The 26122-nt window shown below is 38.3% G+C and overlaps 1 protein-coding gene across 2 annotated transcripts in view; it reads left to right on the top strand.

Moving 5' to 3' along the window:
* EDNRA (endothelin receptor type A) overlaps positions 1-26122 on the top strand; it is a gene marked incomplete at both ends in the record, with an annotated part of 57897 nt that overhangs the window by 8448 nt on the left and 23327 nt on the right. Inside the window, one exon of one of the 2 annotated variants that reach the window (XM_079698391.1) lies at positions 22365-22492. The exons of the other annotated variant lie outside the window; for it this stretch is intronic. Within the exon in view, the coding sequence (XP_079554517.1) occupies positions 22365-22492 (128 nt within the window). The remainder of the gene's footprint in view (positions 1-22364; positions 22493-26122) is intronic. 2 annotated transcript variants of the gene reach the window in all.

The following is a 26122-nucleotide window of genomic DNA, read 5'->3' as shown; positions in this document are numbered from 1 at the left end:
ATCATGCTTCTCATAACACTTATCTTAAACACGGGAGTCCTATTATTGGGTTGGCCAAAAAGTTCATTTTGTTTTTTCATAACATCTCACGGAAAAACCCAACTGAACTTTTTGGCCAACCCAATATTTTTTAGATCAAATTTTATACTAGAAAATAATGTGGATGGGCAACTGATTGGCCATTTGGTTACTCAGTTACATCATGTCTCTCTTCTCTGAATGTTCTTCATTTATTCATTCATAAATATTTATTGAGCTCCTACTATATACCAGTTACTGGGGAAATAGCAGTGAAGAAAAGCAATCATCCTTGTCTTCGTGGAGTTTGCATTCTAGTAGAAGAACAAGACAACAGGCAAGTAAATATATAGTATGTGAGATAACTGCTAAGGAGAAAAGTAAAATAGGGAAGAGAAATAAAAGAAGAGGAAGAGGGTATTCATCTTAGTGTGAGTGGCTGAAGAAGAACTCAATACAAGGTGACCTTGAATAAAAACTAGAACTTAAAAGGAGCAAACCATGCCACTATCCAAAGTGAGAGCATCCAGCCAGAGGAAATGGCAAGTGCAAAGGCCCAGAGGCAGGAATGTGCCTGGAGGGTTAAAGGAGCAGCAAGGAAACCATGGTGGTTGAGTGGGAGGAAGAGAATAGTAACAGATGAGATCACAGGGATTCTGGGGTAGGGCAGGTGATAGGGAGAAACAGATAACGTGGGGCCTAACAATAGGTGACCATATAATTTATTGCCCAAACCAAGATGCTTTGAGAGTGAAAGTAGACACTATCAATAATTGCACCTGGACAATAGGCATAAACCAATATTCCTGGAATAAATAGGAAGCGTGGTCACCCTATGTATACACCTTTATAAAGCCTTTAGCCTTTTTCTCTGAGTGAGATAGGAAGTTTTAGAAGGTTATGAGCAGGACTTCCCTGGTGGCGCAGTGGTTAAGAATCCAACTGCCAATGCAAGGGACACAGGTTTGAGCCCTGGTCTGGGAAGATCCCACATGCCGCGGAGCAGCTAAGCCTGTGTGCCACAACTACTGAGCCTGCGCTCTAGAGCCCGCGAGCCACAACTACTGAGCGCGCGTGCCACAACTACTGAGCCCACGTGCCTAGAGCCCGTGCTCCGCAACAAGAAGCCACCACAATGAGAAGCCCATGCACTGCAATGAAGAGTAGCACCCACTCACCACAACTAGAGAAAGCCCGTGCGCAGCAATGAAGACCCAAAGCAGCCAAAAATAAATAAATTAATTTTTTTAAAAAAGGAGGGTTATGGGGAGATGAGTGACATGATCTGGTTTACTTTTTTTTTCTTTTTTTGCGATAGGCGGGCCTCTCACTGCTGTGGCCCCTCCCCTTGCGGAGCACAGGCTCCGGAGCACAGGCTCAGTGGCCATGGCTCACGGGCCCAGCCGCTCCGCGGCATGTGGGATCCTCCCAGACCGGGGCACGAACCCACGTCCCCCGCATCGGCAGGCGGACTCTCAACCACTGCGCCACCAGGGAAGCCCCTGGTTTACATTTTAACAAAAACATTCTGGCTACTGTGCTGAGAAGCATTTCCTGAATCGATGAAGGAAAAATATGCAGTCTTAAAGTATGTTATGTATACCAATTTATAACATGACCTAAAGCCTAATTACTGTTTACTCTGTACCAAGCTAACTCTTTTGATACTCACAGTAAACTTATCCTATATGACTGTTGCCTGAAAATGAATAAACTGAGGCATGGTGTTTAAGGAATGGCCTCAAGGCTACACAGTTAGCGAGTTGCAGAGCCAGGATTTGGATCCAGTCTGATCCCAGAGGCCATGCTGTTAGCTAAGCTGCCACACTGCTTCTCTTCCATATGCCTCATAAGGCAAACTTGATAGTCATCCAGATGTCCTCCTTAGTACAGAAATATATTTTCAAAGACTGTGTTCAAAAATAGTCATCCCCTTTTCTCTCCTGCATTAAACCCAATACTTCTTTAGTTGCTTATTTAAGACAGAAGTGACACACTATAAAGGAAGATGTGTATGAAACAGAGGTTGCTCTCCAGAATAGCATTCATGTTGTAAGTCTTGCAGATTGCATGGAAACATCTGTCAAACAGATTTTTGTATTCCATACTCATTGTCATGTTGGTGAGATCAACTGATGGAAGGGAGCCAGAAAATAAAATTTTTTAAAAATGAAAAGAAATGTTAAGTTCTTTGATGGACTGATTGCCTAGACATATACATCTACTTATCTGCTCAGAGGAACACTTTTTGCCAAACTGGTGTCTCATCCAGTTATCATTGGAAAGGCTAGGCAATTTGTGGCATGAGATAGAAAAGTGAGTGTCTATGGCTATCCCAAGGTTTCGGTTGGGGTACAAACATCTGGTTTTATTGATAAAACTAAATGTTGCATTTCTAGATCTTCCTCCTTAGGAGTTGACCAGATGCATAGGAATTAAAAGGGTAATGTGAAAGCATAATGTATGACATTTGGGAATATATCTCAAATGATATTTAAAAAGAAGCAAGAAATAAAATACCTAGGAATAAACTTAACCAAGGAGGTGAAAGACCTATACTCTGAAAACTATAAAACACTGATGAAGGAAACTTAAGATGATACAAAGAAAGGGAAAGATACCCCATGCTCTTGGATTGGAAGAATTAATATTGTTAAAATGGCCATACTACCCAAAGCGATCTACAGATTTAATGTGATCCCTATCTAAATACTCATGAAATTTCTCACAGAAGTAGGACAAATAATTCTAAAATTTATATGGAACCACAAAAGACCCTGAATTGCCAAAAAAATCTTGAGAAAAAAGAGCAAAGCTGGAGGTATCACCCTCCCTGCCTGCAGACTATACTACTGTACAAAGCTACAGTAATCAAAACAGTATGGTACTGGCACAAAAACAGACATACAGATCAATGGAACAGTATAGAGAGCCCAGAAATAAAAACACACACATATTCAGTCAATCAATCTTTGATAAAGGAGGAGGCAAGAGTATAAAGTGGGAAAAAGACAGTCTCTTCAATAAGTTGTGCTGAGAAAACTGGGCAGCTATTAATATATGTAAAACAATGAGATTAGGACATTTCCTCACACCATATACAAAAATAAACTCAAAATGGATTAAAGACCTAAATGTAAGACCTGAAACCATAAAATTCCTAGAAGAGAACATAGAATATGCTTTGACATAAATCATGGCAATCTGTTTTTGGATTTATCTCCTAAGGCAAAAGAAATAAAAGCAAAAATGGATAAATGAGATCAATTAAACTTAAAAGCTTTTGTGCAACAAAGGAAACTATCAGCAAAATGAAAAGACAACCTACGAAATGGGACAAAATAGTTGCAAATGATATGACTAACAAGGGGTTAATATTCAAAATATATAAACAGTTTGTACAACTCAGTATCAAAAAAATAAACAACCCAATCAAAAAATGGGCCAAAAACCTGAATAGACATTTTTCTGAAGACAACATACATATGTTAACAGGCACATAAAAAGATATTCAGCTTTGCTAATTATTAGAGAAATGCAAATCAAAACAACAATGAGATCACCTCACACCTGTCAGAATGGCCATCATCAAAAAGTCTACACATAACAAATACTGGCAAGGATGTGGAGGAAAGCAATCACTTGTGCACTGTTGGTGGGAATATAAATTGGTGCAGCCTCTATGGAAAACAGTATAGAGGTTCCTCAAACAACTAAATATAGAACTACCATATGATCCATCCCTGGGTTTATATCTGGAAAAAGTGAAAATACTAATTTGAAAAGTTACATGCAACCCCAATGTTCATAGCAGAACTATTTACAATAGGCAAGGTATGGAAGCAGATAAATGGATAAAAAAGATGTTGTAGGGCTTCCCTGGTGACGCAGTGGTTGGGAATCCGCCTGCCAATGCAGGGGCCACGGGTTCGGGCCCTGGTCCAGGAGAATCCCACATGCTGCAGAGCAGCTGGGTCCGTGTGCCACAGCTGCTGAGCCTGTGCTCTAGAGCCCACAAGCCTGGAGCCTGTGCTCCGCAACAAGAGAGGCTACTGCAGTGGGGGGCCCGCACACCACAACCAAGGGTGGCCCTCACCGTGGCTGGGGAGGGCCTGCGTGCAGCAGTGGAGACCCAATGCAGCCAAAAATAAATAAATAAATAAATAAATAAATATAAATTAAAAAAAAATAAGAGATGTTGTATGTATATATACAATGGATTATTACTCAGCAATAAACAAAGAATGAGATTCTACCATTTGCGGCAACATGGATGGACCTAGAGAATATTATGCTTTGCGAAGTAAGTCAGACAGAGAAAGGCAAATACTGTATGATATCACTTATTTGTGGAATCTAAACTATAAAACGAATGTATATAGCAAAACAGAAACAGGTTCACAGATACAGAAAACAAACTAGTGGTCACCAGTGGTTTGGGGGGAGATAGGGGCATTGCATTAAGAGATACAAACTACTATGCATAAAATAGATAAGCAACAAGGATATATTGTATAGCACAGGGAATTATAGCCATTATTTTGTAATAACTTTTAATGGAGTATAATCTATAAAACTACTGAATCACTATGCTGTACACCTTAAACCAATGTAATATTGTAAATTAACTATACTTCAATAAAATAAAATAAGCTAGAAATCCTCAATTAAAAAAATTTACAATGAAATTTAATGAAATAGTTTCATTAAATCTGAAGCTATTTGAATAAGGAACTTTACTAACATCCCTAATTTTTTTTTTTTGGCTATGCCACACGGCATGTGGGATCTTAGTCCCCCAACCAGGGGTCGAACCCATGCCCCCTGCATTGGAAACATGGAGTCTTAACCACTGGACCACCAGGGAAGTCCCTAATATCCCTAATTTTAAAAGCAAACTATATTGAGCATGTTCAAAATATCCAAAATCATTCCTTTCAAAATATAAAAGGTAACAGGCACACATCTCTTTGCCAAATATTGAATAGCATACTATGCCCCATCCCACATGAGTTTTACGTCAGATAAAGCAATTCTGTAGAATGTGTGTGTATTTTTAAAAATCTGGCCACTGTGAACTTTTAGCTTAGTTTCACAAAACAAAAATGTTTAGAATACTCCAGCGTTTCTCTTTCAAAATGATGTCATGTATGTCACAAATGCTGTGTTTCTCTGCCTATTTCCTTTGTTTCCGCAAATTTGATGTTCTTTTTTTTTTTTTTTTTTTTTTTTTTTTTTTGTGGTACGCGGGCCTCTCACTGTTGTGGCCTCTCCCGTTGCGGAGCACAGGCTCCGGACGCACAGGCTCAGCAGCCATGGCTCACGGGCCCAGCCGCTCCGCGGCATATGGGATCCTCCCAGACCGGGGCACGAACCCGTATCCCCTGCATCGGCAGGCGGACTCTCAGCCACTGCGCCACCAGGGAGGCCCTTGATGTTCTTATAGAAGGTAATTCTATGAAAATTTAGGGTAGTGTTACATCATTTAAGAGCCATAATACTTTGTAAACATTTTCGACATTTTATTGAGGTGTAATATACATGCAAAAAAAAAAGTACGTTTAGTGTCAGCTCTATGAATTTTCACCAGATGAACACGTCTGTGTAACCGGATCAAGAATCAGAACATTACCTGCACCCAGAAGTCCCTCGGTCACTAATTACCCAAACTCCCAAGGCAACCACTTTCCTGACTTCTAACAGCATGAATTTGTTTGCCTACTTTTGTGTTTTATGTAAATGGAACCATATGACATATAATCTTTTCTGTCTGGCTTCCTTTGATCAGCACTATGTTTGTGAGAGTAACCCATGCTGTTGAGTTTAGTTGTAGCTTATTCATTCTCATTATTGTATAGCACTTCACTGTCTGAATATGCCACAATGTGTTTATTCATTCTACTTAGGTAAGCATTTAAATAGTTTCCAATTTTGAGCTCATATGAATAGTGCATCTATGGACATTCTCACATGCATCTTTTTGTGTGCATATATATTCCTGAAAAAAATAAATATATACAGATATATAAAACTTAACATGTATATATAAATATATATAACACTTAAATATCAACATATATACCTATATACTAAATAAATGCTTTTAATATAAATCTTGATCATGAATACTTAAATATCAACATATATATTTATATACTAAATATATGCTTTTAACATAAATCTTTATCATAATCCTTTTATATTTTGATCAGTAATTTTGGAGAGCCACCAGGGCATGGTACAGTACTGGGAACTAGGCAGAATTTCCTAGACGGAATTATTTTCTAAAAGCTCTAAAGGCTTGTGTGGCATATGTCTGAACTTTGTTCATTATAATTCTTCTTGGTCTTTCAAACAAATCTATTATCTGCCTTCATATTGGATAATCCCCAAATCAACTCACACATTTACTAAGTGTCTATAGAAAACACAAAGAAATCTAGGACAGCTATGCCTCTGACTGGCTTGCATTCTGTGTGAGGATACATATATTCCATCAAGTTAGCCTGAATGCCAGGCGAATTTTATAGTCCAGTGTTCTGTTGAAATTTTTGAGACCATTGAACACAATTTTACTGAAAAAAATAACATTTTGAATGTAAAACACCTATTAACATTTTCTTTGAAAACAGAAAAACTGTCATCTCTCCTCCTAAAGTAATATATACAGCTAAACCAAAATCAATCAAATTAGTCTCAAGAGACACAGAAATAAAATTAGGTTTCAGCATTTTCCATTACTGCTGCAGTAAATGGCCATTTATTTTAAAACTTTAAAACACCCCATGAAACACAGATTAAAAAGCACTGATTTCAGACAGTAAATGTTCTGAGAGTTTAAGTTGGATTGATGAAATTTTCCAGACAATCTCTATGAGGTTATTTTGGTTAAATGACATATTTTGGGATGCCAGTTGCTAGGTAAAACTTGGAGGTTTAGTTGTAATCTGGTTACTACATTATTCTAAGACAAAATGGTAAGGGAGGGTTGTTATAGAAATTTACCAAATTGTAGCATATGAAGACAGATCTAAAAGAAAATCCTTCCTAACATCAACACCAAAATTTGCATTGCAACATCACTAAAAAGAAATTTTACGTATCAAAACCACGGAGTAGATTTTAAATGGAATTCAATGGCGGTCTTACAAGGCCCTGAATACGTACTGCCAAGAAGGTATTCAGAACTTTGTGAAATGTGTGAACACTGGGATTTGCAGTCTTATGATTGTGCCTTTAAACTTAGAGGATTTGTTGAAATTTTTCCTGCTTTTTGTTCTGAGGAAATAGTTACCTTCACAGTAATATTTTTATTGGTTTCATGGAGTGTCCTTAAAATGCCTCCAGCTCCTGGGTTACCGTAAAGTAGGAGAAGTAAATCCAGGGGGAAGTTGTGCACATTAAGGTAATATCCCAGGGCCTAATTTGCAAGCACTGAGTACTCACCACTTCGGCTTGATCCTGTCTGATTCTCTGACCCAGGGGTGGGCAAACTACAGCCATGAGCCAAATCTGGCCCAAAGCCTATTTTTATAAATGAAGTTCTATTGGAGCACAGCCATAACCATTGCTTACATAAATGGTTTCGACAGATACCAGATGGTCTGCAAAGCCCAAAATATTTACTATCTGGCCATTTACAGAAAAAGTTTATCCACTCCTGCGGCATCTCACCCGCTGCCCTGGCCCTGCTTTACTTTTTTACTTTTTTTTTTTTTTTAAGTTTATTATTTATTTATTTTTGGCTGCCTTGGGTCTTTGTTGCTGTGCTCGGGCTTTCTCTAGTTGCGGCGAGCGGGGGCTACTCTTCGTTGCGGTGCACGGGCTTCTCATTACAGTGGCTTCTCTTGCTGGGGAGCACAGGCTCTAGGCGTGTGGGCTCAGTAGTTGTGGCTCACAGGCTCTAGAGCGCAGGCTCAGTAGTTGTGGCACACGGGCGTAGTTGTTCCACGGCATGTGGGATCTTCCCGGACCAGGGCTCGAACCCGTGTCCCCTGCATTGGCAAGCGGATTCTTAACCACTGTGCCACCAGGGAAGTCCCCTGGCCCTACTTTTCATCCTCGCCTCTCATTCTCCTATATTTTGTCCTATAGGAGGTCAGAGCTCAAGGTCTGAGCTTCAAAAATAGGAATAAGGCTTCATAACCTTTATTGTTCTTAAGTGGCTTATACCCACAATACCCAAAATAGTAAATGGGCATAATCCCAAGAAATCAAAGTATGTTTCTTTTTTAAAATGGTTTGTGACTGATCTTGTATAAATCACTTGATCTTTCAAGTCATTATCTTTGTATGAAAAAATAAAGACGGGCTATCTCATGGAATCCCATTAGGCACAGTGACACATAGTAAGCCTGTTCCTGAGGTGACTGCTGACTTAAATGAGATGAACAGCTACTACCCTCCCTCTGTCTTCTGCATTTATGTTAGCAAACATCTGAACTTGGCCTCCTTGAAGGTCGTAGCAACTGGGTATCCTTGAAACCTGTTGGAAAAAGTCATGCATTTTCTGATCAAAATTGAAGAAGTTTTAAATTCTTTGTCATGTGCTTAGAGACATCCATTACATTGTCTTTCAAGCAATTAATAGCAGCACTGAACCAGGAGGCTAGATCTTTGAGCAGCCATTCATGTTGCAGTTAAACAAGAAAAAGAACAAGGTAAAGATGACATTTCCATTTATTTTAGGGAAATCCCAAACAAAAGGAAAAAAAAAAAAAAAAAACAGAGGTACTCCCCGGAGATCTTAAAGATAAAAGATTTACATACTTGAAATTATTTGATCAGAAAATCACTATATTTTATATTTCTTTGACAGAACAATTAAATTATACAGTCATAACTAAAGATAGATGAATTTTTATCTCTGGGCTATAAAATTCAAGGAATATATATTTGGTAATGGACAGAAAGGCCATGTCATAGACAAAGGGGGAGGTGGGAAAAAATATGAGATAGTCCATGTTCCTTCTTTTTTAACACTATGTGTATGTGTGTATGTGATTTTGTGGCACAGGTATTACTTGTATACATCAGACCTTTTAAAATTGTTGGTGAAGGAAGGGGGAGCTTCAGGGATGGGAGAAAGAAGACAAAGATGGGTGATGGAGATCCATCCTTGGGACTCTACTTTTAGCCACTCTGTAATTCAGCAGTCACACCCAAGACAGTTCATATATATTTAAGAAAGGGTGGGGGGAAGGGAAGGAAGGAGGAAGGGAGAGAGGGAGGGAACCTAGACTCTCAGAATGTGAGGAGTCAACATTTGTAGTTCCAATTATGTGAACCAGAACTTGGAGCTATTTATAATTTTACAGAGACACTAATTCAAATTGGCCCTGTTTGCAGGCTGATATAATAAGGCAGTCTCTCAGCTGATAGACCCGATCCTACCTCTACTGTGGTTTGGAAATTTTTACTTGTTTGCCATAACTCTGATTAACTCTCATGAAGTGATAAATACTTAGTTTGTGGAAATGGCCCAGAAGAAAAAGCTGGCACTAGAATTGAACATGTCTAATAAAGTATTATTTCTTAGCCAGAAACTTTGGATAATTGAACAACTGGAGAGAAGCAAGTGCCTTAGGGCTTAATATCTGTTATTTGATCACTTTTTAGGTTCTGTGACCCTCAGTGGATCTCCACATTCTGTTTAGACTACCTCTTCTTTTCTAAAGACATACATGGTCCATGACTAATGGTTAAGGTGGTAAATTTTATGTTATGTATACTTTACCACCGTTGAAATTTTTTTAAATCTTAAACTTTGCACTTAAATGAAAATGTAGAAGTATAAAAATTTAGGGACAAAAAGGGAGAAAATCTTTGAGATCTAGGACTAATTAAAGAGTTCTTACACTTGACACCAAAAGCGCAATCTATAGAAAACTGATAAATAGGACCTCATCAAAATTTAAAACTTTTACTCTGCAACGGACCCTCTTAAGAAGATGAAAAAACATGCTACAGACTGTGAGAAAGTAATTGCAATCAACAGGATGAAAAAACAAGCTACAGATTGGGAGAAAATATTTGCAATCAACATGTCTAACCAAAGGAGTAGTTTCTAGAACATATTAAAAACTCTCAAAATTCAACAGCAAAAAAACAAACAATCCAGGCAGAAAATGGGCAAAAAAACATGAACAGAAATTTTGCTGAAGAGGATATAAAGCTGGTAGATAAACACATGAAAAGATGTTCATCATTATTAGCCACTAGCGAAATGCAGAACTGAAACCTCGGTGAGATATCACTACACACATATCAGGATGGATAAATTTTAAAAATAGTGACAACACTTAATACTGGCAAGGATGAGAAGAAACTGGATCATTCATACATCACTGGTGAGACTGAGAAATTGTAGAAGCACTCTAGAAAAGACTTTGGAAGTTTATTATAAAACTAAACATGCAATTACCATAAGACCCAGCAATTGCAATCTTGGGCATTTATGCCAAAGAAATGAAAATTATGTTCATGCAAAAACCTGTTCAGGCATGTTCATAGTAGCTTTATTTGTAATAGCCTGAACCTGGAAGCAACCCAGATGTTCTTCAGTGGGTGAGTGGTTAAATAAACTATGGTACATCCATTCCATAGAGTACTACTCAGTGATAAAAAGGAACAAGCTATTGATACACACAACAACTTGGATGAATCTCAAGGGAATCATGGTGAGTGGGGAGAAAAAAAGAGCCTATCTCAGAAGATTACATACTAGAATTCCATTTATATAACATCCTTGAACTGACAGAGCTATTGAGATGGAGGACAGATTAATGGTTGCCAGGGGCTAGGGAGTTCAAGGGAGAGGGGAAGGGAGTGTGGTTATAAGAGGTCATTATAAGGGGTCCTTGTGGTGATGGACCTATTCCATGTCTTGCCTGGAGGTCGATACACAAACCTACACATGTGATAAAATTGCATAAATACAAACAAATCAATGAGTAACACGGGAGAAATCTGAATAATATCACTGGATCATATCAGTGTCAAAAAAATGGTTGTACCAGTTTACATTCCCACCAGCATTCTATGAGGGTTCCAATTTCTCCACATCCTCACCAACTTATTATTGTCAGTCGTTTTTATTATAGCTATTCTAATGATGTGTAGCGGTAGCTCATTGTGGCTTTAATATACTTTTCCCTTAATGATGAATGATACTGAGCATTTTTCATTTTCACGTACTTAGCTATTTGTATTTCTACTTTGGTGAAATGTCTATTTACATCTTTTACTCTTTTTAATTATGTTATTTCTCTTACATTTTTTAATTGTAGGAGTTCTTTACATATTCTGGACGGAAATCCTTCATCAGATATATGATTTGCAAATATTTTTTTCCCACTCCATAGCTTTTCTTTTCATTTTCTAAATGGTATCTTTTGACGAGCAAAATTTTAAAATTTTGATGAAATCCAATTTATCAATTTTTTTTCTTTTATGGACATGTTTCTGTGTCATATCTACGAAACCTTTGCCTAAGCCAAAATCACAAAAAAATTCTCTTATGTTTTTTTAACAGTTTTATAATTTTAGCCATTACATTTAGATCTATGATCACAATTAACTTTTGTGTAGTATATGAGGTAAGCATCTAAGTTCACTTTTTTCATATACATATCCAATTGTCCCAACACCATTTATTGAAAAGACTATCGTCTCCTCAAAGAACTGCCTTGGCACCCTTGTTAAAACTTAATTGATGATAAATGTAAGGGTTTATTTCTGTCTTTTCTTTTCTAGTCCAATGACTTATGTGTCTATTGTTATGCCAATACCATCCTGCCTTGATTACTGTAGTTTATAGTAACTTTTTAAACAGGTACTATAAGTCCTACTTTGTTGGATTTTTTTTTTCAAAAAATTTTTGGCTATTCTGGGTCCTTTACATTTCTATATAAATTTTAAGATCAACTTGCTAATTTCCTTGAATCTACATAGGAATTGTATTGACTCTGGATGAATTTAGAGAAAATTGCCATCTTAACAATACTCATCCTTCCAATGCAAAAACATTTATTTAGGTCTTTGATTTCTCCAGTATTTGGTAGCTTTCAGCAAACATGTCTTATACTTTAGTTAAATTTATTCCTAAATATTTTATTTTTTTTTGATGATATGTTGAATGGAATTGTCTCAATTTCATTTTTGTATTTTTCATTTCTAGTATATACAAATGCAACCAATGTTTGTATATTGCTTTTGTAGCCTATGACCTTTCTGAAGTCCTCACCATTACACTTGCAGCATCAACTTTTTTCCACAGCTAGTGTGTGATGTCGAAGAATGCAGTGACTCTTAGAACAGTTTTGTGCCACTGCTTGATTCATGCTAAGACACTGGTAGTTTTAACCACTGTTGCTTTTGCACCAATAGTGCAAGTGTCAACCAGTAGAAAAGGCAGTCATCTCAGCGTTATCTTGATCTTGCAGGTCCTATGAAAGGTTTTCCTGAACCGTGAAAAGGGATCTCCAGGGGTCCTCAGGCAACACTTAGAGAACCACTGATCTAGATGGTCTCTAAGCACCTGTCCAAAGTCTAACATGCTGTAATTTTTCAGATCTAAGATAAATGTCATTTACCAAACTTGTCTTAATAACATTTGCTTAAGTCGCTGATTTCATGGCAGTCAATATTCCTTAGACAATTGTTGCATGTAAAACAATGTACCAAGTGTTCTGAGAGAGATGACAAGGAAATAGAACATTGGCCCTAATCTCAAGAAAATGGTACAAGTCTCTCTCAGTACTCAAGTGTCTAGGAAAGGAAGCCCAGCTAATTAGTAGGCTAATTACATTAGACTCCAAATTTGTATGTTTCCTGTTCTAGGTAGCACTAAAAATAAACAAAATACTTATAATGGAGATACAGTATGTGTCGAATATCAAGATTGAGAAGTAAAACTAGGTTAAAATCTATTATTCTTGACTTACACAATTTAATGTTATCTCATTTCCAAATGACTGGAAATAGGACAAAGTAGGATCAAACTCATTTTCAAATTTTTTAATTCTTAATTTTACACTATGATTTATAACAGACCCTTGACTGGAAGCTTAAAATAGCCACTTACCTACTGTTTTTGCTGCATTTTACTTATAGTCAGGATTTACAGTATGGTGCTTATAGCTCACTGGGCAAATTTTCTGTATATTTTAGCTTCTCCCTGGAGAGGAATAAAATACTGTTCATACATTTGAGGTAAATAAATAGTCTCAAGACTTCACCTATGGGATTCCACAGGTACTGACATCCTTCATCCTACTGGGTAGAAAAAAGAAAGGCAAAAAGGACTAAAATACTCATAGTTGGGAAGAATAAAAGAGAGCTTGGGAAGACAAAATTATTCATATAAAATGAAAGGAGGGATTGAGGTTAAGCGAGTTTAAGGATAAATGGAGTTGATAATAGTTTCAGAGAAACCAGCTGCAGACTGGAGTTCTGATATGAAAAAAAAATTCATGCAATTTAAGAGCTGGCAGAGAATTTAGAGATAAGAAATGTTGGGCCAGAACGAGATTATATGGCAGAGGAGGAAGGCAAAGCCCAAAGATTTCTGACAGGGCTAGAGCTGGAAGCCAGAATTTCTAACTTCCCTGCAGTATATTACATCCTTCCCTCTTCTAAAACTTTAGTGGGTGAATTGTTGACATGCATGTCATTCTTATGTGAAGCATCATTACATGACTGGTAACTCAGCCATCTTGAGCATGTCTTCTTAATTCACTTTATACCTCAGCTATTGCAAATTGTCTTATTTTTTAATGAATTTGTTATTAAATATTCAAAATCACCTCAACCTTATTTACTGAACACATCAGCTTCAGCATCAATAGTGTTCTTTTTTCCCCAAAAGACACATATGGTATCATTTTCTTCATGCCGCATACCATATCTTAGTTGGGTCATCGTTTCCGTCAACACAGGATAATTGTGACCACATGACATACTTTACAATGAAGAACTAACCTCAGTTCTTAAGATTTCACACATTACATCATTAACTAGGCAGCATGCTTTCAAATATGCCGTTGGCTTTTGCTTTTTTCTACTTATTACCACCTTCCTGATAAGTTCTTTGGGGCTACTACCTAAATCTACATGTGGAAATCATTACCAGTTTATTTTTTGTTTTGTTTTGTTCTGCTTTGTTTTCGCCTGAATGTTTCTTTTAAATAAGCACTAGCATGTACTACCATAGGGAGTGCTGATTAAAATAAACAATAACATTTTTTCAATAGGTTTTGGGTCTTATTGTGTGTCCAGGTCAGAGCACTTATTTTCTATAATTAACTATCTTTTCTCCATCCAGGAAAAGTCGGGTTCATTCTTTCCAGCGTAAATTTTCTCTCCATTATGAATTAAATCCTAAAATACTGACACATACATTTGGCACTAACCTATATAATTTTGATACTGAGTGCTTCTAATATTTCTTTTTTAAAAACATTTAATTCTTCTCCATCCAATGATCCTTTGGTTTTAGGCATACCAAAAAAGTAGAAGTCATAAATCCCTTGATTCTAGATTGGCATCCTTACAGCAGCTTTATCAGAGACATTTCTTTTCATTCCCAGCCTTCAGGTGACTGAGGTTCTTGGGGATAATAAGCCCATATCTTGGGTGAACCATCTTTCCTCTAATGAAATAACCTTCCTGGGTTTGGAACTTGGTTTTAGAAAGTATTTTTTTGGGACTTCCCTGGTGGTGCAGAGGTTAAGAATCTGCCTGCCAATGCAGGGGACATGGGTTCGAGCCCTGGTCTGGGATGCTGTGGAGCAACTAAGCCCGTGCGCCACAACTACTGAGCCTGTGCTCTAGAGCCGGCGAGCCACAGCTACTGAGCCCGCTCGCCTAGAGGCCGTGCTCCGCAACAAGAGAAGCCACTGCAATGAGAAGCTTGCACACCACAACAAAGAGTAGCCCCCACTCACCACAACAAAGAGTAGCCCCCACTCGCCACAACTAAAGAAAGCCCATGCGCAGCAACAAAGACCCAACGCAGCCAAAAATAAATAATAAATAAATAAATAAATTTTAAAAAATTTAAAAGTATTTTTTCCTCTTTTTTTTTCTCTCCTTCACCTGGTTGTTATTAACATCTATGTATTTCAGATTCTAAAAAGTTAAGACCTCAGCCAACACCGAAACACTGAATATTCAATGGTGAAATAGATGGATAGTGGGTAGTAGCAACAACCTCAAGTTTTCTAATCTAAGTGCAGAGTAGCTGGAGCAGTTCCTCAAAACCCATCTCTTACAGGAACTAACATTTACAGCCTGCGATGGGTCAGGCCCTGTTCTAAGGGCTTTGCCTGGATTAATTCATTTCACACTCCCGTCAATCATATGGCATAGTTTTCATCTCCAGTTTTCATTGAGGCACAGTTCACTTGCATAAGTCATGTAGGGTACAAGGCAGCCGGTTCCAGAGCCTTCTTTGGCTGAGTTCCCACAGAATGTTGCTTGCAGCTTTAGGGACCGTCACATCTGTTCATCTTCTGGGTAGTCATTTCCTTGTGAATGGGGCCCTTGGTACCTGTGGGGTCTGCCACCCCCCTGTACCTGGTAACCTGGATGACCGTCCTTCACAATCTCACTGGAAAAAACAGACAGAAAGTAGAGACTGATAACCACAGGCCGTGCAAATAGCTCACACTTCTGTTAACCGCTTTCTATGGATTGTCTCTTCTGTCACACACAGTAACCCTGTGAGGTAGCTGCCATCACCATTTCCATTTTCTAGAGGAGGAAACTGAGAAGCAGCGAGGTTAACCAACATGCCAAGGTCACATGGTGTGAAATATAGCAGAGCTGGGATTCAGTCCAACCCAGGAAGTCAAGCTTCAGGGCCCACACTCTTTACTACACCAAGCCACTTGCTTTCGTTAGAAGGAGAGCTTCTCCATCCCCCCAGGTCACGGAGGGCACCCAGAGTCGAGAACATCTGCGGAGGGTCTGCTCTGCTCTGAGGATGCCATGCTTTCCAAATTCTTGGGCTGGTCAGGAGGCAGGAGGAACCTGTCAAAGGAAAAAGTGTATGGCTAGGGTGGAAGCCATGGGTTTTGTTTTATTTATTTGATTTGATTTCTGAGAAAACTCTGCCTCAATCCGGAAGCAATTAAAGCATAAGGGAAAGGCAAAATTCATTCTCAGTCACGCAAAGTGATTTAGTTTTTTGTAACCAATTTGAGATTTGCAACAGCCAGAAAATATGTTCTCATGGAAGGCCTGTCCTGGGCATCACAGGCTTTATTACCATCCCAGTCTGTACTGTCAGGAGATGTAGAACATCTTTACTGCTGATTGGACTATGTACCAACTTCTACATCCCAGCCCCTGCCCCAGAAAGAAAGAAAACCTCAGAACCCCACTTTCTGAAGACTGGTACCTGGTCCGTCATGTCCAGCTTCAAGTGACCCAACAATAATCCATGTTGAGGGGAAGAGAACATTTTATTTACTTTGAGGTTTCCAGCTATTACAGACTATATTCATAAACCCCTCATTCCTTCCTGAGATGGGTGGGGTGGGATGAAGGGAAGGAGAAGAAGCCCTCGTCCTCACCGGATGGGCTGGAATGAAAATTAGCACAAAGAAAAACGCACTGCTGGTTTTACTTATCGCATTATTAAGATGCCATGACAATAACAAAGATAATATCCAAGTAATGGCATTAGCATCTGGAATGGATAAAAAGAGGGGGTAAATTCATTTATATTATCCTTTTCTTCATGGTCATGAATAATTGGTACATTTCAGTTTATAATTACAAACTATAGCAGTTCAAAATAACTAACATCTGTGCGGTGTACATTCAGTTTGTGGATTCTCTCATAAGCATTGTCCCATTTGAGCCTCCCAGATGGTCATCATACCACTGTGGCAGGTATGAGAGCCACCCCATTTAACAAATACAGGAATGAGACATAACAATGGGTAAGTGGCTTACCCAAGGTCACTGTTGCTAAGAGATAAACCTTGTATTTGAACCTAAGTCTTATGAATTGACAATCTAAGTTGATTTTAAGGAAAGAACAGCCTTATTTCATAATGCCAAGCTGGTGAGGCCTGGGACATTAGGCCTGGGACATGAGAGTCATGCATACCAGTTAGGTCACCTGCTATTGAGCTGTACCTTTCTATACTGATGGCTTTAGGCACTGTCGGCATGAGAGGGATGCAAGCTATGTGGCCCCAAGCCATTATGATTTTTTATTTATGTCTATATTATATTCTATTTTCTGCTCATCCTGCACTATCTGGCTGTCAACTATCATTTTTTTACTGATCATGGCATCTCTAGAGCAGAGGTTCTCAAAGCAGAGGTTGGTGGACTAGCAGCATCAGCATCACCTGGGAACTCATTAGAAGTGCAAAGTCATGGACTTCCCTGGGGGCACAGTGGTTAAGACTCCGCCTGCCAATGCAGGGGACATGGGTTCAATCCCTGGTCCGGGAAAATCCCACATGCCGTGGAGCCACTAAGCCCATGCACCACAACTACTGAGCCTGCGCTCTAGAGTCCACAAGCCACAACTACTGAAGCCCGCACACCTAGAGCCAGTGCTCCGCAACAAGAGAAGCCACCGCGATGAGAAGCCTGCGCACTGCAACGAAGAGTAGCCGCCACGCGTAGCAGTGAAGACCCAATGCAGCCAAAGGAAAAAAAAAACAAGTGCAAGGTCTCAGGCCCCACCTCAGACTTACTGAATCAGGAACTCGGGGTGGGGGGCGCACAGCAGCGTGGTTTAATAGGCCCTCCAGATGATTCTGAACCTGCTGAAGCTTGAAAACAAGTGTGCTAAAGCAGTGATTCTCAACCTTGGCTGTACATTGGAATCACCTGGAAGCTTTAAAAGCTTCCGGGCTTGTGTTCCAACTCCAGAGATCCTGATTTAATTGGCCTAGGACAGGGTTTTTAACCTCAGCGCTACTGACATTTTAGGCTAGATAACTTTTCATTAGAGGGCCTGGCCTGTGCATTGCAAGATATTTAACAGCATCCCTGGCCTCTACCTACCAGATGTTAGTAGCCTCCCAACAACTTGTAATAACGAAAAATGTCTCCAGACGTTGCCAAATGTTCCCTGGGAGATAAAGCACCCCACAATGAAGAGCAGTCATCTAGGGGCATGGCCTGGGCATTGGTATTTTTAAAAGCTCCCTCAATCATTCTAACGTACAGCCAAGGCTGAGAACCATTACTCAGGAGGGTTCGTATTAATGAGTATCTTTGGATGTGCAATGCACAAATAACAGAACCATTTAAAAAGAACAATAAAAATGGGTGTAAAGTAAAAACAAATCAACCTGCAGGGAAGACTCAGACCGTTCTCCCGTAAGTCAAGGACGTGAACTTCAGGGCATAAATTTCACAGCAATCATTTGGCGCCTTACATTTTTGTTTACTTTCTGGTTGTCAGGTTTGTTCCAGAAAGCTGACATAAGCAGGTACGTTGTACATACTATTGATAAAAGATCACAACTAAGTAGAAATTGCTTTGTACCAAATATAGTAGTGACCAGACATCCTGCTTTTGGATCTAGTCATTCTAAAAACAGGGTGCTTATTGGTGGATCATGTGGTACAAGTCCTTAGGTAAATCTGTTGCGACAGGTTAAAAAATGCAGCCTATCAATTTTATGTTGATTTTTCCACAATCTGAATGAGCCACACAAATACAGAATTTCTATATTAATTTGTGCCATTTAGTAGTGCTTTAGTTTTCAGGTGGAGATCAGGGCTTTAAAGTCCCCTCAGAAAAGTCCTAAAGCAAAATCCATGCTCAGCAGATGACCCTCTGCTGCCTAGGTTGCCCTGGGCTGTTCCTCTGTGGTCCAGTTGAGAACCCGATTGGACCATAGGACGGGCGTCATCTTCAGGTGCCTGCTCTGTGGCTCTTACCAAGCTGGACAGTCTCAGCACAAAGGGAGGGCTCTCCAAGCAAAGTGTTTGGCAGCCCCTCTTTACCGTGGACTTTTCAACAGAACTGTATTCTCCCACCTCCTCCAACAACTAGTTGAACAGTGCACTGTTTGTTTCAACATAAAGAGTGGAAATACTACTTTCAGATACTGTTAAATGACTTTTAAATAGAAAGTAAATTATAAGATGAATGTGTTTTCTGTGGAAAATTGGTGCTATCAAAATTTCAAAATGTGAAAATATTTTCCTGAATTCGTGAGTTGAAATCATTAATTTGTTCAACACCTACTACATACGAGGTACTCTGTGATGCCATTGGAAGTTATACATATGAGGGTTACATAAAAGCACAGACCCTCTTATGGCAAAAATAAGCTATGACTGCTCCAAGGTGCCAGATTTACCCTTGAACCAATCCGACTTGTTAGTTTGTCAGACTGGTTTGGTTTTTCTTTCATTGAATTGATATTAGCTTCTTAACAATAATGAAATCAACTAGTCCTTTTACCATGGTCTGTATATGCTAAGCAGTTCTTTATCTTTTCCTATCCTACTCTAAGTGGTTTTCCTCAACGTGCTTTTAAAAAATCAAAACACTTTAATTAGGCAATAGAACTGCTTCCCAGAAGTCTGCTCTAGGAAACAAAATCATAAAAGACTGCTGAAAGGTATTATTTCCATAATGTTCTGACTTAAAAAAAAAAACAACAGGATTTATGTACATAGGGAGTTTTCCGGAAGAAAACACAATTTATAATTAACAGTGGTTGCCTTTGGGCAGGGAATTAAGGGGTCTTGAATAGAAGGGAGACTTAACTTTTCATTATACAAGTTTTTATACAGCATAACTTTTACCATTTTAAATATTGTATTTTCCATTTTAAACGCTAGTGAATAACAGAAAGGATACATTTCCTGTAGTCTTTCATAAGCTCCAAAATGCCTCTTCTAAATAAGAGAAAAATAGGTGAGCTATACTCTATGTCTCTTTGATGTCTTCCTTTTGTATATGTTTTCTTGCTAAGACAGAGTGGGCTGAAAGGAGTCTTTGAATCTAAGATTACTCCAATATTGGTTCCATGAAAGAGGTTAACAAGCAGGTCCTACTTGAGATTGGGTAGTTAAGCAGGGCCTCTTTGAGGAAGCCAGCTTTAACCAGAAAGGGAAGTTGCCTGCAGGTAGGACCCTAATTTCCTGCTGGCAGCATGAGAACAGTTACTATCCATACATCCCTTGAGGATGAAGTGGATATACGTCAGGGATGTCTACACCGTGATTGTACCTAAAATCTTTTTCCAATGATTTCTTTCATTCTCCTTTGTCAGTAATTCCCAAGAAGAATCAATGCTGGCACAGAAAAAAAAAAAAATAACGAAAACACCTATTTGTGTCAAAGAAGGACAACTCTGTGATTTATTTGGTGCTCACCAATTCCATGACACCTTTCTCTTGAGTGCTTCCTTTACACCTAATCCTAATTAAAAGTTTAAGCAAGCATGAAAAAAAATTTTCAGTTGAGATTGGAAGGGCCTGAGACAATACATGCTCTGTTGTGTGTTCTCCCAGATCATTTTTCTTAGCACTTGTTACTTAGACCTGCACAGGATTTCAGAGTCTCCCTTGTTAAGCCAAAAACATCCTTTTCTTTTCTCTCATTGTTGGATGTGTGAATTGGGAAATCCATCCACATAGATTTCAGGATCATCTGTCTCCGGGAATGAACCAACCATAACAATTCAGCTGTTCCAAAACTTATCCTATAATAATCCTTACACATTTTAATTACATCTCTCTAGTCTTTAGTGGAGAATTAAAGTTCTGGGACAAAATAGTAAACTCTCACTGTGTAAAAAGTAATTTTCAGGTTTTCTTTTTAGGTGGTGATTCATCTCAGAAATAATGTTTTATGTGTTTACTTGCATCAGGCATTCATAACTAGCAATCAGCAATGGTATAATTATTTTTTAGCTTCGTGAGAACTGTCAGAGTTTAGGGCAGTATTTCTGTGAAGAGCCTACTGGTTGTCCTTGGACAAAGGTATTTATGGAAATTCTGAGAAAACACCAACCAAGACCAGTTAGAGTGAGAAGAAGAAGAGAAAAGCAGTAGGGCTGGATTGAAGGAAAAGGTCTTTTAGAAAACTACTCAGAGGAAGGGAAATATGTTTGAAAACCAAAAAGAGAGAACATCAGAAATTAAGTCAAACAGGATCTTAGCCATAAAAAATAGAATTATAGATAGCCTTATGTTAATAAACTCTCAAAATGCATAAGTTCTGATTTTGTATTTCTCGGGTAATAGTTTCCTATCCTCTTTCCATGGACTCATATTAATGACCACGCCAACCATGAAATTAAACCTTACTCTTTTAGAAATGGTAGAACGAAATTGGAAGGTCAACTTAGAGTTACTATGGCGATAAGCACTCTGCAAAAAAAGAAGTTTGTCAAGTTAGTACAATATTATTTCCTATTGAGTGGAGTAAGTTTAAATTCTGAGTCACTAAGCAAACATAAGAAAGGACATCAATACCATTTTTACTCTTGAAAAGCCATCATAGATATTCAGCAGAGACTGCCTCCTTTTAGGTAGCTGAGCTATTATTTAAGGCCATGCTTCTAGAATGATACCTAATTAGATATCAGCAATTCACAGAGGATTTATGTTCTTACTACTCACCACAGCCACTAGAGGGTCATCACCCTCTCCCTGGAGCAAAAATTTCAAATTGTCAACATGGAAGAATAGATGTTCCTGCAAAGGCTACAAACAGGTCACAGTAACCACATTTTCTTGTATGATAAAGGAAAATCTGAGCCTATATAAACATAGGCCACTGGTGTCACACCTGCTGAAGCAGGTTGGCAAGTTAAGCACGGAGGAAAAGGTGAGTTTCAAGTGGCTTTAGCTGTTAACCAGCTGGCAAAGCCAGTACATTCTAAACCACTTCATTTTCCCAGTATTCTCCAGAACATCTTATTCAGAGCTTTGGCTGCTTGTCAGGAGATAATATAATCTCCCAATGCCACTAGCTGAAAATGATTCATTTCACTCATGATTTAGTAAGACTTGATCAGAGATGACTGACTGCTTCTCAGTTAAGCTGTCATCCAAACCCCCAAATTTTGCTCCTCTTTGAAAATTAGGCGGCATGACTACTTCCTATAAGATCAAAGTTTTATCTCTTGTTATTATATTTATCACTCTCCACATTGTTCAGGATTAAAAAATTGCTGAGGCTTTAAAATATGAAAAAAAATGATGATAATACTCTATTGCTACCACACTAACTGAAAAGCATAGTGAACGATAAAATTTAGAAGTTTGGAAGCCTAGTTAGAAATATAAGTGTCCGTGTATCCTATGCTGGCTCTGCCATTTCTTACCATGCGCTTTCCTTTTTTCAGCTGCTGGCTGGGCGCTGGCCTTTTGATCACAATGACTTTGGCGTATTTCTCTGCAAGTTGTTCCCCTTTTTGCAGAAGTCCTCAGTGGGGATCACTGTCCTCAATCTCTGCGCTCTCAGCGTTGACAGGTAACGTGGTTCTTTCCCTTTACTCTGTTGTTGGCTTTAGAAAAGCAGTTTTGTCAGAAAGAAGAGAACTCGAGGAGCCTTGAGAATTGGTGTTCAAGACAGTTGTTCATTAGTTCCCAGGAATGAAAATACTAGCAATCTTGCTCTACTGTTTAGAATTGCTTTCCACAGTTGCTGATTACCAGCCATCTTTGGTTCAGGCAACTTGTACCGAGAGCATTTCACCAACTATATCCATTTGACATCCTTATGGCAACGAAGGAAAAAGGAACATGTTAGATGGAATGAATGTTGGAAAAGGAAATTCTAGGACATCCAAATTCTGTATTTTCAATGGTAGATTTCTCATTAGAAAAAAGAAGATACTGTTCAATTGTGTTTCTAATGCTTGATTAGTTGAACTGAGTGGTGAGTACTCAGAATTATGTTCTAATCTATGCTTTTCTGAATACCTGAAATGCTTCCTAATTTTTAAAAAGAGGACAACAGAAGCACCCCTTGATCCAACTCTGAAAAAAACCATCAAGTATCTCAGAGTCTTTCCAGAATTCTTCTCAAACATGGATGTCAAGGCGTCAAGAAAGAAGTCCTTCTGAATTCCATGAACTTCTAGAAGGTATTTTCTATACCTTCTAATTTTCATAGCAGGAGTTATAAAAAATGAAGTTAGGAACTCTATAACACATTTTGTGGTGCTTTTTTATATTGAAAATAATCCTTTGCAAATGCTGTTTAATGTCTTATTTAGGTGGTTTACCTACAATTTAGAAGAGGTTTTCATTTTTCCTTTCACACTCTGACAATCACTTTATCAGAGCACCTAAGTCCCATCATAATAGAAATAAAAGTCCCACTTTCATAAAGAACATTTTAGTGTTTACAGATATTCATTATTTATCATTAACAATTAATTTTCAGGACCAAAAGTGTTAAAACATAAAAATATTCATTCCATTGGTAGTAGAAAATTATAATGGTATCCTTGTTATAAATTTATGGTTATAATAATTGTGAAACACTAAACAAAATGTTTAGTAGTGTTATTAAAAATAAATTTATTGCTGAAATTAAAACAAAAATTCCATTAGTAGTTTAAATTGCAGTAATGCTATTGACAAAAATGCTACCACTGCAGTGGTAAACACAAAGATCAGAAATAATTTCATCACCTATTAGTAGGATTCACAGTGATTCCCAGGAAAACCTGAGGTCTACATAGGTTTCTTCTGTATCATATCAGATGTTAAGTGCTGCTGCATAAAAATATTTACATACAATAGATGGCCACTGTATCACTTTCACTTGACAAATAATAGATTATGCTACTGTGACCATGTCCTAAAAAATTGAGCAAGCATATATAATCTGGACTTTATTCACTAATGAATTCTCATTCTGCTGTTCCCACTCCTAGCACGCCAATAATATCATTTCCTCTTGTAACTAAAGTATTGTAATATCTAAAGATTAAAGTCATTAAATTATATCTATTACATTACTAATACATGAAAAATTTTTCCTACCTGTATTTATCAAGTTGTATATTTAGAGATGTAGCTAGGTATTTTCATTATAATATCCAATTAAAATTTTTAATTATAATATAACTCTAAAGCCCATATGGGGAAAAGAAATAAGAAAATAATCATGATAATTTAAAAAAGAATTATGTTTCCTATACACATATTCTTCCTATATGATATTCTTAAATGTTATAAAGCTACAGTTTTAAAACAATGCAGTACACACACTAAACACATTGACAAATCAATGGGAAAAACAGAAACAGGTGTCAGAGTGTACAAGAACATATTATAGGCTGAAATCACTTTAATGGGGAAAGGAAAGATTCATCAATAAACAGTGCTATGTACCATCTGGGGAAAAAAACATGTAAAGTCTTATTTTGTACTATATATCAGTAATAACATTTATAATTATTACCATTTATTGAGTATCAGTATGTACCAGGGCCTGTTAAAAATACTTTCCAGAAATTATTTTATTTAATCCTTATAACAACACCTGTGATGGTGCTATAATTATCCCCATTTTACAGATGAGGAAGCTGAGGTCAAAAGGGCTTAATCAAGGCCAACTGGCTACTAAGTTTTGGAGCCATATCAAATAAAAGTAGTGTGAGTTCTTAACTACTATGCACAAGCATGCAAAAACTCAAACCATAGAGCAATAAAAGAAAATAAACCAATATCTTTTTGATCTCTAGAAAAGGAAGACTTTTTTTTTTTTTTGCGGTATGTGGGCCTCTCACTGTTGTGGCCTCTCCCGTTGCAGAGCACAGACTCCGGATGCACAGGCCCAGCGGCCATGGCTCACGGGCCCAGCCGCTCCGCGGCACGTGGGATCCTCCCAGACTGGGGCACGAACCCGTTTCCCCTGCATCGGCAGGCGGACTCTCAACCACTGTGCCACCAGGGAAGCCCAGGAAGACTTTTTGAACCTAAAGTGGATGGTAGAAAATCTAAATAAAACTATAAATGCATCTCAGGACATACAATTTTAAAACGTGAATATCAAACATTCATAAAATTAAAAAACAAATAAATAAAGCAATAATCCAGGGAAAATATTTGCAGCAAAACTACAACATGTTAATATTCTTGGTATTTAAAGAAGCCATACAAATAGTAATTAAAATCTTACTATTTCCATATAAAAAGGGCATGAGTGTAAAAATCACCAAAGAAAAAATTAAAATGACTAACATATGAATCATATTCATATTATCAAAGAAATTCTCATTAAAAAGCATGTTTCTCAAAATCTGGTGGTAGTAGGGAATTGAATAGCCCTTCCAGAAACTAAAGTCCTACAAATGTTTTTGCCTTCTGACCCCGTAATTACAATTTTTACAATCAATTCTATGGAAATGATCCAAAATTTGAACAAAGAAGTCAGGTACAAAGATTTTCCTTACAACAGCAGTCCCCAACCTTTTTGGCACCAGGGACAGGTTTCATGGAAGACAATTTTTCCATGGACTGGTGGCGGGGGGATGGTTTCGGGATGATTCAAGCGCATTACATTTATTGTGCATTTTATTTCTATTATTATTACATTGTAATATATAATGAAATAATTATACAACTCACCATAAGGCAGAATCAGTGGAAGCCCTGGGCTTGTTTTCACTTGCCACTCACTGATAGGGTTTTGATATGAGTCTGCAAGCAATTGATTTATTATGGTCTCTGTGCAGTCAGACCTCTCTGCTGATGATCATCTGTATTTGCAGCCACTCCCCAGCACTAGCGTCACCCCCTCAGGTCCACCTCAGATCATCAGGCATTAGATTTTCATAAGGAGCATGCAACCTAGATCCCTCGCATGCACAGTTCACAGTAGGGTTTGCACTCCTATGAGAATCTAATGCCGCCGCTGATCTGACAGGAGGCGGAGCTCAGGCAGTAATACGAGCGATGGGGAGCGGCTGTAAATACAGACGAAGCTTTTCTCGCTCACCCGCCACTCACCTCCTGCTGTGCAGCCCTCTTCCTAACTGGCCATGGGCTGGTACCCGTCCGTGGCCCAGGGGTTGTGAACCCCTGCTTTACAAGATCATTTAAAGAAAGAGTTGAAAGCAGCCTTGTATTAGGGAAATGGATAGGG

This window comes from Hyperoodon ampullatus, assembly GCF_949752795.1.
Source record: "Hyperoodon ampullatus genome assembly, chromosome: 1".
Lineage (NCBI taxonomy): Eukaryota > Metazoa > Chordata > Mammalia > Artiodactyla > Ziphiidae > Hyperoodon > Hyperoodon ampullatus.
The sequence above is the reverse complement of the archived record's forward strand: the minus strand, read 5'-3'. Positions and strand labels throughout refer to the sequence as shown.